The sequence below is a fragment of the Prosopis cineraria genome, unplaced genomic scaffold (genome assembly GCF_029017545.1).
Source record: "Prosopis cineraria cultivar Desert tree isolate PC_DT_omini unplaced genomic scaffold, ASM2901754v1 PC13, whole genome shotgun sequence".
Lineage (NCBI taxonomy): Eukaryota > Viridiplantae > Streptophyta > Magnoliopsida > Fabales > Fabaceae > Prosopis > Prosopis cineraria.
Window position 1 is genome coordinate 29,548,390 of NW_026555344.1, and position 14,137 is coordinate 29,562,526.

The 14,137-nt window shown below is 29.1% G+C and overlaps 1 protein-coding gene across 1 annotated transcript; it reads left to right on the plus strand.

The window, feature by feature from the left end:
* The first annotated feature begins 7,777 nt into the window (after positions 1 to 7,777).
* LOC129289998 (PI-PLC X domain-containing protein At5g67130-like) lies at positions 7,778 to 13,820 on the plus strand. Its single transcript, XM_054926725.1, is given in 9 exon segments — positions 7,778 to 7,935; positions 8,082 to 8,133; positions 8,782 to 8,940; positions 9,350 to 9,448; positions 10,434 to 10,657; positions 10,659 to 10,735; positions 11,393 to 11,586; positions 12,178 to 12,264; positions 13,587 to 13,820. Coding segments are annotated over 9 exon segments (1,284 nt in total).
* The last annotated feature ends 317 nt before the right edge of the window (positions 13,821 to 14,137 follow it).

A 14,137-nucleotide genomic window follows, 5' to 3' on the forward strand; every position in this document is an offset into this window, starting at 1 on the left:
CTCCATTGCCTTTGTTGTGCAGTGAAGACTATGGAATTCATCTTATTACATGGCTTAAATTTTAAAACAATACTGCGAATGTTGGTAGTTATGTTATCCCACCTTCAATGAGGAAACTTGCTAAGTGCCCATCTATTTGCATCATTATGTGTTTCAAGCCATTAAAACAAATCTGGATGGAAATTCATTATATTTGACATTGCAACATTGAATTCATTAGGGAGGCTTGCATAATTGCATCTAAAAGCTTGAATGTTGCATCCTTTGTCACTCCATTCTTTATCTTACCTCTTGTAATTTTCAAAAACTCTAACCCAAAGTTTTCTTTCATATGACAGTAATAAAAAGCATGCTTGTCACAACCATAAATTGCTTATACATTCTTAATAATTGAATTATGTCTATCAGATACTATTGTTATTTCTCATAATTTTGTTATCTCCTTAATATCTTGAACAAACTATAACCACTCCTCAACTATCTCACCACTTATTATAACACATACCATAGGAAACATCTCATTATCTGTATCATATGCACATGCTGATAGTAGAGTTTCCTTATATGGTCCACTCAAGAAAGAACCATCTATATATAGTATGGGTTGAGCACCTTTCATGAATCCTTTTACGCTACATCCATTAATGAACAAATATTGAAATCTATTGCATTGCCCAGCTATCCATTTTGCAACTGTGGTAGGATCACTTTGAATTAGCCTTTGACACATTCAAGGAATTAATATATATGATTCGTCTGGCTGACCATGTTTTTCAATGAAAGCTTTTTCTTTGCCTCTATATACTTGACAATAACTAAGTTTCAAACCAGACTCTCTGTACATGTCTTGTCTAATATCATTAGGAGACTTGCCTATGAAAGCCCTCAGCTCATCAATTATTATGGATGAGGTTAGTGTTGATATGCTTTTATGGGCAACATTAAGATTGTCTCGTGCAAAATAATGTTCATCTTTAAAAGTTCTTTATACTTAAGAAACTATTATTTTTTCCACTTAACTTGTATGGTCTAATATACTATGGACATACCTTAACTACACACTTCACAATACTTGATTTGTTCTTAAAAAATTTGTATCTGAACTTGTACATTAGGCTATACTTGTATAATGCCTTCCTAAATGCCATAGCATAAGCAAAAGTTTATCCCACTCCAAGAAGAAATTCCTTCCACTTGTCAGCATTTGTCTTTGGAACAAGGGTAGGAATGCATTAGATGGCTAAATTATCTTCTGTACTAGCTGTTGGAATGCTTTCTCTAGAGTTGGGTAAGTTGAAGCCATCCAGATTAATATCCCAATGCTGTAGAGATAGCAAACTTCCATCTAAAAATGGTAAAAGCAAGTCTATTCTACATTTACAAAAGTTGCCACATTATTAGTGCTATATATTAAGAACTTTTATTTTACACGTCTCAATATTTAACATAAACAAGTAAATATTTATATTTTCACAAAATATAATCTAGTATTTCTAACAATGCATTTTTTGGCTCAATTGACATAAATGTCAATACTTACTCTTGAGGATCATCTTTAAGTGCAGCCTGTCTAGCAACATACACATGAGTAGCTCTTCCATTCTATTTAAATAATTGTTCCACTCCAACATCATCAAGAAGATCTATTAATGTGCTTGAATTAATCTCAACTGTAAACTTTATGTCACTTTCATTATCACCAAGGAAAACTTCTAATGATATAAATGATCTTAGCTCTTTATATGTCATTCCATCTATTATGGTTCTTGCAATTACATTTCTACTCTCAAACTTCATACTACTATCAACGCTCCTTACAAATTCACCACCATAATGAAAAAAATAAAACAATTTTGTTCTAGAACTATTTTCCATCTCTTATGTTAACCTATAATGACAAATTAATCTAGGTAAATGTCCACATACAGAAGCCCAACTTTTATTTTACACAACTTAAAATTCAACATAAATAACTCAAAGTTTATTTTTACACAACAGATATTCTAACATCTTTAATAGCAGACTTTTTTCACATTAGGAGTCATATTTTATTTAATTCACATGTCAAAGTCCAATATAAACAAGTCAATAATCACTATTGTACAACAACTAACCCACTCTAAAGTATTCATAGCCAGCTTAATGATTCAGCAACCTTTACCTTATATTAGTAGGTTAGGCTTAATAAAATGCACAAGTAGGTAAACAATGTATAACGCAATATCCACCATACACAATATAAGGTTTATATATTCTCAACTAAACGTCCATATAATTCTACTTATTAGTAGGCTAGGCTTAATAAAATGCTCAAGTTAGGCAAACAATTTACAACATAATATCCATTATGCACAACACAAGTTTTATATATTCTCAACTAAAATTCCATGTGATTCTAGTTTATCAGTAGGTTAGGCTAAACAAAATGCTCAAGTTAGGCAAATAATGCACAATACAATATCCACTATACACAACACAAGGTTCATATATTTTCAATTGAAAGTCCATGTGATTCTAATTTATCATTAGGCTAGGCTTAATAAAATGTACAACTCAACACTTAACAACAACAACTCAAAGTTCATTTTTGCACAATAAATACTCTAATGTTTCTGACAGCAAATTTTCTTTATATTGGGTCATATTTTATTCAATTCACATATAATAGTCTAATATGAACAAGTCAACCATTATTATTGTACAACAACTAATCCACTATAAAACTTTCACAACCAACCTAATGGTTCAGCAACGTTTAGCTTATATCAATAGTAACATCACAACTTAAATTCCAATTTCAATAACATCACAGTGTAGTTTGTACAATAAAAAGTCTATCTCATGGGCACCTTACTACCTCATGTAAAACCTCCATTAAATACTTCCATTAAATGAAACTACTACATGTTAAATGAGTCAAGACTACCTCTGTTACTGCTTCACCAGCAACTGACATGCAGCAATGATGCCATTTAGATCACCAGCTAAACTCTTAGCTCACCAAATAATAATAACTACATTTACCTTGCGTAAGCCAAAAGGTGAGAAACTTTCAAATCCTCCAGTTGAGATTTTGAATCATTAGAAGAATTGCTTAGGATGGAGGAATTTTGGAATCTATACACCTTAGAAGTTACTCCTCATCATTAGAGTTGAGAAACCTTCAAATCCCTAGATGAGAAGCCTTCCCGCGTTTGTCGTAAGTTCTGCCACTTTTTGTTCATTTATTTTCATTTCTTTTCATTAAGGGCAAAATTGTATTTTTAGTCTTAGGAAAAATTGCAGTAAGGGCCCTAAGGCATGCAGTGCAATATCAAATTTTTTTAGGCCCTTAGTGCGATTCTCCCATAATAATAGGCATTGGGTGAATATCATTGAAGAACCTCTAAAATGATTTTAATATATGATAATGAAACATTATCAATTAACAAGTGAAGTTCAAGTTTTAATAATTATTCGATCTATCCAAATCTTTATTAAATATTAAATCATTTCAAAAGTCATTTATTGATATTATCCTTGATGCTTTTTTTTTTCCAATAACAATTTGTTAATTCGAGCTCAAGCAAGATTTGATTTTGGATATCTACTTTACATTCATCTTATCCATGGCATACATTTGCAAACATTTCCTTTTGATATAGAAATATTTTTTTTTTTTGGACCTGGCTCTTGAAATTAGAAATTGAGGCATAATCATTTCATGTTGGATGAAGGGAGCCCGGGGTTCAATAAACATGATGGCAGCATTGGATTGTTTCAAGGAGCACTGGGGCTCATGCAATGTCGGACTTGTCCATTTATTTGTTATTTAGGATGAATAGTTAATGTACTTTGGGGCTTAGTGCGAAATGGGCTATTGGACTTTCATTTCATGAAATACCTTCTCTTTCAAAATCCAACATTAATGCAAGCAACTATAAAAGGTTAGTTCAACTGATAAAAATTTAATCCATAATCTCATAAGTCATAAGTTTAAATCCCATTGATGATATAAAAATTTTGTTAATGGACGATCAATAAATACCTCTATAAGCACACATTAACTTTAGAGGTATGCCCTAATAAGCTCCAGAGACTTAACTCACATTATCTTTTTTATATATAAAAAAATTTAGAACAAGTAAATATGATTGTTCTTAAAAAAAAAAAAGAAAGTTCTCAATCTAGAAAGTTGATAAGAATTTAGTTCACAACTTATAAAGTTGTGGGATCAAATTTTATTACTGATATAATGACTTTATTGGAGTCTAGAAGTATGTCTTGGCTCTAGAAAACTCATAAAATTCAACTCACCTAAACTTTTCTTAAAAAAGAAAAAAGATTTGCCATATGGGTTGATCCATAAAGAGTTTTTTCTTTTACTTCTCTGCATCTTTACATCTCAACCATTGTTGGAGTCGCAAGTTATTGGCAAGCGCAAAGAGAGAGTTAACTCCCTTCGAATTATATGGAGTTAAATTTCACACTAAAGAAAATAAGAGTTTCGTTCCAATATAAATTATGAAGGAGGATTGAAGGTAGTGAATAATGAGAGCTCTCTATAAAGTCAAACTTGGTGTTAAGACTTAAGAGTAGAAACATGGACATTCAAGCACATCAACTTATAGATTTCACAACTATCTAAGCTGAGATGAGTTTTGGTGGGATTGAAGAAGTTCAAAAAGATTTCATTTCAGTATACGATGATCGAGGATGGTGGTCTATCTACCTTTGTTCTTACGTTCAGCTTTGGGGTCACTAATCTTTGATTTGCGTTTGTTTTCATGGTGGTCTATCTACCTTCGCTGTTTAGGGTAGCAATGGCTTCGTAGGAATCAGCTTCTATGCTCATCGCTCCTTTAGACTTTGTAATTTATTTTTTATATTTATTAAAATAAAAATTTATAAAAATAATATATGTTTATTTCTAAGGGTTAAAGGGTATTTTTGCCTCTTAACTTTATCCAAAAAGTCATTGGGGATTCTAAACTTAATTATGGGTAAATTTTGTTCCTTAACTTTAAATATTCTCTCCTTTATCATCATACCCTTTTCTTACCATTAGTTGGCTCCACGTTATATTTTTTAATATTTTTTATTATAAATATTTGAGTAGAGGTACTCACTAATCTTTCAAATAAAGATGAGGAGCAAAAATGATCCCACATTACATTTTTTTAATGTTAAAAAATAGTGAAACCCATTGATGACTAATTGACGTTAAGTATTTTTAATGTTAAAGTGATAAAGGAGTAAATCTTTAACGTTGGAATATAAAATTAACCCATAATTGAGTTTAGGGTATGACCCTTTAGGTAAAGTTGAATGGTAAAAATAACTTTTAACTTATTACTAATTTGAACAATTTAGATTTAATTTAGATTATCCAAATTTAATATTAATTTTTTTAATAATTTTATAAATTGACTTATATCTACATTTATTCTTGATTATATTGTCTAGGTTAAAATTTTTAACTTATAATTTTTTTTATAAAAAATATTGTTTGAAAAGTTCCAATTATGAGATTATATTTGTTTTCAATATTCTATTTATTAAAATAAAAATTTAAAAAATTAGAAAAAATTTAATATTAAATATGGACTGTTCATATTCTAGGGTATATTTAGATAGTCAATTTATAAAATTATAAAAAATTTAATATTAAATTAAACTATTCAGATTAAACTCATACTTTCCAGATAGATATATACAGGTATATTTAAAAATTTTATAATTTTTTATTTTGATAGATATAAAAATAAATATAAATATAAATTAATTCTTTAAATCTGGACCGGATATGCTTTTGTGGGGTGATGAAACGCAAAGCCAATCCGGCTGCGCATGCTCACTGAGCCACTGTTGCACTGTTTAATATATGTGCGTAATGTGTATTTGAGCGATTTGCATTCACTGATGAGCATGGCATGCTCATAAGGTTTAGGAGCAATCTTGATCCTTTATTTCAATTCAAATTGATTCTTTTTATCAACTTAAATTAATTTTAAAATATTTTTTATATTATATTTATTAATAAAAATATAAAAAATTTTAAAATTTTAATAAATATGTTCATTATCAATTTGATTAGTACAAATTTTAAAAAAATTTAAATTTTTACAATTTAACTGTTCAAATGGACTTTAGATAGTTCAAATATAATTTAAATTACCTAATTTAATATTAAAAATTTTATAAATTTTTCAAATTAACCATTTAAATTTATTCTAAATAGTCCTGATTTAATTTTAAAATTTTTTATTTTGATAAATATAATATTAAAAATATTTAAAAATTATTTTAAAAGGACGTCAAAGATTAATTTGGGTTGAAATGGAGGGTTAAGATTGCTCCTAATTTGGATGAGCATTCGGTGTGGACGTGTGTTTGAATGGTCATTGAAAATATTTTTATTATTTTATTAATATCTTTAAAAGTCAAGCAGGACGTACGAGCCTTCACAGAATTATTGCATGGAATTGACGAGATAAACTGGAAATTCAAGACAGAAGCAGAATAATGCACCAAAAAAAAAAAAAAAAAAATTGGTGGGACGAGAAGGTTTGGCTTGCTCATATGGAGCCCCACCGTTAGATTGGGACCATCCAAATCAATTCTAGGTGGTTCACACACATACACGTGACCACTCTCGGTGATCGATAATTAAAAGTTTAAAGTTATAAGTTTTAATGGCAAAATTTGTCTTTAAATTATAGGTTAAAAATATCTAAAATTCTAAACTCATTTTTAATATAATATTTTTATTTAAGTTTTGAAAATAGTGTAATATTATCCTTATTGTTAACAAATGTTAACTTTGCCACTAAAGATTAAGAAAACTTTATGATCTTTTTTTTTTTTTTAATGTTTTGAGGCATTTTCTGTAATTTTTTTCTTTTTCTATAACTTTTTAAGTCATGTTTATATAATTTTATGATCAATTAACTATCAAAGTTAACTTTTATTAATGATATGATTACATTGCTCCATTTTTAAAGATTAAAAAAAATATTATAATAAAATGAGTTTAAGTCCTCTAACGTTTGTGAACCATAGTTTAAAGGTGCAATTGTCATTTAACCTATTTTTAAATGATATGGTCATCTTTTAAAATATTTTTTTATTGCTCATAAAATATCGTTCAATGAAAAGAAATTCTATTTAAGACACATGGTGGCCCTAAGTTATATTTATTTTAATTTATTATGAACATAAACTCTGACATGTTCATATAAAACTTACTTCTCCTTAAAGACCAATTGTTATTTGAATTTTCAAAAATTCAAGGGCCACTTGACAGATGCTCCTTATCAGTAGTGTTTCCGTTTACATTACCAGAGGTTAAATTGCTAACTTCATTTCATTTAAAACAACATATGCACTTGTTTAGATCTAATGTACGTTTTAAATATGTGAAATAATATATAGATATATATATAATTTAAATTGTTCATAGTCCCAATTTAAATGATTTTATTAAAATTTTATGATTTTTTTTATTTTAACTAAAATTAAAATGATAATTTTCTGAAAGTATCGTTTAAAGATATTAAATTTTATTGAAAATCAATCAAAAACTAATTAAGAACTTTTATTATGATCAACTGGACAATGGTTCAATTACAATTAAAATAATTTAATAGTGAACAAATTTAACTAATTCAATGATTGATCTAATTTTAAAAATGTTGATAATGATAATAAAATTTGTAGTTTTTCCCTAAATCAATTATAAATGATTTTTTTTAAAAAATTTGATAATTGCAAAGAAGTGGAAGTTTCCTTTGTTTAAATGAACGAAGCTACATCCTTTCATATCCAAATTCCTTGTCATTGTCCTTTCTGGTCTCTTCAATGGATTGACTACTACTTTGGGTCATTGCTTCAATCTTCGTCATCTCTTCATCTTCCACTTGTTCTGTTCCTGATCATAAGAAGAATGAAAATAAGGTTCTTCTTTTGTCCATCGTTTCTCAATGTCTGTGCGATAATCGTATATCAGATATATATAAATGAGACTGCACAAAAGTGGCAACGCAGCAGTTTCATTAATTATTTAGTAGACAAATAGTGAATTTGTGGTTTTGTACTTTCAGGTTCTGGAAAAATGCTCAACCAGAAGACAATGTGGAGAGGGGCAGTTCTGCAGTTCTTGTCCTATAAAGTTTGATGGATCAAGATGTGAGATCAACAACTTCAAACCCATTTAATCTTTTGCTATATATGTCTTCATCTCTATTAATTTCTCTTCTCTACTCCACAGATTCTCTTTTTTTGTAGTTCGTGTCTGTGCGCGGGTGTGACACAGAGTGAGAGAGAGATCATCAGAAATCACAACATTACTTTGCCCATCTTTTTGGGGACTATATGGATAATATCTATCTACTGTATTCTCTATACATGTGAAAAGAATATTTTTCATTGTTTTTTATCATTATTAACGTCTCGATAAACAACATGCAGTGACATCATTTTTCTTATTTCACTATGTATGTTGACACCTTGTAATGCATATAACAGATCATATGATCTGGGAGAAAATAATTAAGTTCTGAGAACTTTTAGGAGATATTATATCGAAGTAATTTTTCAGATATTAATTGTATTGTTATTCTTCAAAATGATTGGTGGTATTAACTTTTATATAATTAAGAGGTTTGAATTGTAATTTATTTTATAGATTCATGAATGAACAGCTTAATAATGAAAATTTTGTAATCATTTAGTAGTTGATGATGTATTTTCTTTGATAGGGATCATATACACTATACTAATTAACAAGGTTGATTTGGGCAGAATGATTCTCTTCCACTCAACAGATATGCATATTTGACAACACACAACTCATTTGCAATTCAAAGAGAAGGGCAAAAAACAAACCAAACCCTAAACATTACAGGGCTTCCAAGAGTTACCTTCTCAAATCAAGAAGATAATATAACACAGCAGTTACACGTAAGCAAAACAATATTAAGATCATTACTCTATTTACTTGCTTAATCATTACTCTCTCGGATAGGTTTTACAAGATTGTTTCAGGGTGTTTCCTTTTTCAAAAAAAAAAAATTGTGAAAAACAATGATACATTAATTGATGATTCATTACCCAAAATACCCTTCATAATTTAACGTGAGTTAGGGTTTAGTATTAAAATGATGGAAGGCACTTTTGGAAAGTTGTGCTGCCGCTCTTTTTAAAATAATTAAGGTTTCTAGTTATTTCTAACTTTAACTACTTTCATTTGTCCTTGCAATTTAGTTAAGAACACCTTATTAAACACAATGGCGGGAGTATATTGATGTTTTTTTTTAATGATGTATTATCATAATGTATTTAATTCACTTCAATTTAACTAATTTTGAAGAATGAAGTTCGAGCTCTTATGTTGGACACTTATGACTACAAAGGAGACGTATGGTTGTGCCATTCCTTCTTGGGAAAATGTAATCCGTTTACTGCATTTGTAAGTGCCATATTACTTGCTACCAACTTAATATATGTTACTACATTATATTTCTTTTTTAATATAATATATCATATTCTAATACTCAAGTATAACTATAGGTTAAATAGTTAGACTGGAGTCAAAACTTTGTCTTAAGATAGGGGATTGATTTGTAAATGACAAGATGAGATGTAACTCTGTGAGAAGTACTCTTAGAATTTCTCTGTAGAACAACTAAGTTGCTTGCACCAAGTCAATAAGATAATGTTACTAATCTTACCATTTTCTTTTAATAAAAAAAAAATTGGATTGAGTTGGGCTGAGTCATGAATTTAGAACTTGACTAACCCAATCCTCTTTAGATAATATTTTTAAAGGTTAAATGACAAATTGACCTTTAAATTATATATAATTTTAAGAGTCTGTGACCCTAAACTTAGTTTGGGTGCATTATTCATTTTCAACTATTGAAATGGTACAATGTTATCTCTACCATTTACAAAATTTAATTTTGATAGTTAACCAAAAAATGATAAAAAGAATTAGAAAATTATAGAAAAAATTAAAAAACTATAGCAAAGGAACCAAAAATTATAAACAAGAACCCAAAAGTATAAAAAAGGTCAAAGAAAATTTTATTGGTCATTTTCTACATTTTTTTGAGGTCTTTTCTGTAATTTTTTTATCAACTAATGGCAAAGTTAACATTTGTTAACAATAGAGACTATATTATAATGTTTTAAAATGTTGAAAGAAATATTATATAAAAAATGAGTTTGGAGTGCTAGACCCTCCTAAGTTTATAGTTTAGGGGCTAATTTGCCATATACTTCCATTTTATGTAATCATGTAAAAACTTAATTTTATAATAGGATATAAAAATATTTTCAAAATAATTAATATTCATTTTTTTTTTGTTGATGTATCTATCAACCGACACATATTTAATTAATGAATATTTCTATTTAATTATTTTTATTTGTGTGTGTTTTTTTGCTGACAGAAACCTGTAATAAATGCTTTGAAGGAAGTAATAGTGTTTCTTGCAGGGAATCCATCAGAAATTTTGACAATAATATTGGAAGATTATGTGAAGTTACCAAATGGGTTAACCGAAGTATTCAAGGCTTCAGGTTTGATGAAGTACTGGTTTCCTCTCAAAAGCATGCCTCAAGATGGCCAAGATTGGCCTTTAATCTAGGACATGCTTGCTAAAAAGCAAAGGCTCAGTCTTCACCTCTCAGAAACACAAGCAAGAAAGTGAAGGCATAGCTTACCAATGGAACTTCATGGTTGAAAATCAGTGAGAGTGGCATTAAATTAAAACTCTCTCCAAATCACATCTCTGATATTTAAAAGTTGACAAAAAAAAAAAACATATGCATGAACTTCGAAATTAATTTGTATAGATCTCAAGTCATTAATGATCATTATGTTTTTTTTTTTCACCATCAGGCTCATAATTTCGATGCTTATATACCCTCTTAAAGTTTTTTTTTAATACAAAAAACATCTTTAGACTTTGAATTACCTGCAATAATAACTCCTATATAGCTATTTCGTCATGTGTATATAAATTTTTTGTTTTATTATACTTTATCAATGAATCAATGGAAAAAATGTTTGGGGGGTAAAATGCATACATTTAAAGGTTTAAAAAGTTCTTTGTAAAGTTTATAAAGGTTAAGGATGCTATTTATATTTAACCCCAAAGTTTTAAAAAATATTATGTATAATTTAAATAGAATAATAATTTAATTTTATCGTTTGCAAGTTAATCAATTGCCGTATCACTCTGACAAAAGACTAACACACATTCTCTTTTAATTTTTAACCAATGAAACAAAGAAAACAACAATAAACTAGTCAAATCTGATAACAAGAAATCAGAGAATTAAGTTTTTATATAAATTAGATAGTTTTGTTATGTGAAGATAATGCATTTTAAGAATATTATTGCAGATGGAAGCAGAGGGATGGTTAAAGAAAAATGCCCAAAACGGGAAGAGTCAGCAAAACTGAATGACAAAAGCAAATCATTGGTTCTGGTGAATCACTTCAGAACCATTCCAATCAAGCTAACTGGTTGTAAGGATAATTCACAAGACCTCATCCATATGCTTTCTTCTTGTTATGTTGAAGCCGGTAATCACAAGGTAACAGTTTTTACCATACACAACATTTTAACATTTCAAACACTCATACTTGAGCATTTTGATACTTTCTCTACCACCAAAAAGAAAAAAGGTGGAATTAGAGGCATACTTACAGTAGAGTTAGAATCCATCTTTAACCCAAAAAATAAAGTCATAGGTAATTTTAGTATTGCTAATCCTATTTGAAAAGAAATTTTTCAGCCTCTAATCTGTCTCTAGTTTCAAAAATTTTAGTAGTAATTAGTTTTCTAAAGCCATATCATTGCGCCATCGCTACTACAAATAGAAAAGCTATATTAGATGGTTATTTAATTCTATATTGGATGATTAAGAACTGTCCAATATGATACAGCTATATATTCTCGAATTATATTGGACGGTTAAAGGAATTGTCCAATACTTAACAACACATAAGAACCAGTCCATATGTGCTACCAGAGACGAGGCTTGGATTGTGAAGGCCATATTGGGCGGTTTTATGTTCAATTATGTTCATATTTTATGAAGCCTAATTTTATATTCACAATTATGTCATATCCCGTATTTATGTTATTTTTATATATATCCATATTCATAATTTCATTTCATCAGATTAGTGAAGGAGGAGGATCATTTCAAGCTGTGGATATGTTGAATGGGAGGCTCTTATATGGATGTCATGATCTCCACGCCTGTTTGGTAAGTTTTAGAATATATGTCATAGAATTCTTTATTTATGCTCTATTTTAGAGTGTGAATGCTAATTATATTTTTAATTTTTCAAGTAATATTAATATAGGAAAAATGTGTTTTATTATTTAAAATTCTATAATTTATAATAGAGATATTATTCTAAATCTTCTATAGGATGTATCACGGGCTAATACTTTCATGTTTGTTTTTATGCAGCATGGATCATCATGTAGACGAAGAAAGTTCCTGCAAATCTCATTTGAAAAATTCGTTGGGCTTAGATAAACCCAACTAATCAAAGAATACCTATTTGTGTGGGTTTCCATAATAATTGTGGATTATTGCTGGAAGTTTACCTTTGCATGAGATACAAGAAGTAATTAAGCTTAATTGATGTAGGAAAATTGGCTATTCAAAGAATTATTTAGGTTAGGCTTCTATTTAATGGGATTTTATGTAATCTAACTTATGAAATACAAATGAACAGGGCGTGGCTACCATTAAGCCATTAAAGCCATAGGGCCTCACATGAATTATGGGGAGAATTTTAATAAAGACCCCTTAATTACACTTATTTCAATTCAAAGCCTCTAAATTTTTGAATTTCTATAATAACCTAGGAATTTTAAATCAAATTAAATATGAAATAAAGTGTGTTCAAAGGAGTTTTGAATTTAATAAGTGTTGTCAAAAGGTCTTTACTGAAATTCTCCCTAAATTATAAGTCTCCTTTGTACTTTGTTTAGATATACATATATTTGGATTTAGATTTGAATTTAGGCAAAATTCATTATTTTGGCGCTTTAAAATTTATGGATTTAGATTTACTTATGTGTGTATGAATTTAAAATATATGAACTTTAAATTTGAGATTTGAAATCCAAAATTTTAAATCCAAAATTCAAATCTAAATTTACTAATCCAGACATTACGTTAAGTTATACTAATTGAATTCCATTTGGTAAAGCATATAATAAAATGAAATTTAAAGATAAATGATAAGGAAAATGATTTTATTTATTCACAAAAAGGCTATTAAAATATATACAGAGTATAAATTTAATGAAAAGTGAATCATAAATATATAATAATATTTTAATGAAAATACCTGTTTTTCAAGTTTTTTAATGCAATAACCCAATAATTTAAGTTAAATTAAAATTTATAATAATATAATTTTAAAAAAAAATTCCTAGTTTTGGGATAAGTGTCATATGATGTGTTAATGGCTTAGTGAAAATTCTTCTTAGTGCAAACCTATGTCCTAACGTGTCCTTGGTTCGAATCCTGGTGGTGCAAGGGTAGGAATTTTATGAAATCAAATACAGAGTCGGATAGCAGCGAAGGAGGAAGAGAGATTGACGTTTCGAGAGGCTTCTTCAAGTCTTCCTCCACAGTTCCCCTCTGTCTTCCATTCCGTCTCCAGTAACTGTGGGTGCGCTGGAATCTTGCTCCTCCACTTGCGTCGTCTGGGTGCGTTCTTTCCCTTCCCCATTTGCGCTGCTAGATCTGCACTTTCTCATCTCATCATCGTCCTCTGCTTCAATCCTTTCTCTTCTTAGCCCTGGTGAGTGTATGCGAGGAGAAGCTAAGTCATTGCAACCGGATTCGCCTCTTTTCCGTTTTGTTCCACATCAGCTCCTCCTTCCTCTTCTTTCATTTTCTGCATCACCAGGTTTTTTCTTTTTTTCTTTTTAACTTTCTCTGTTGTCACTAATCTGATATGAGAAAATTTGAATTCTCCTCATTGTCATTTGATTCGTGTGTGTGTTTAAGCGGGGGAGGTTGAAATTTTTTTATTCTTTATTACTTATTATGTTGCTGTGTGCGTTCAAGTAAGGAAGGGTGTTTGAGTAGGTTGAAATTTTTTAGTCTAGTG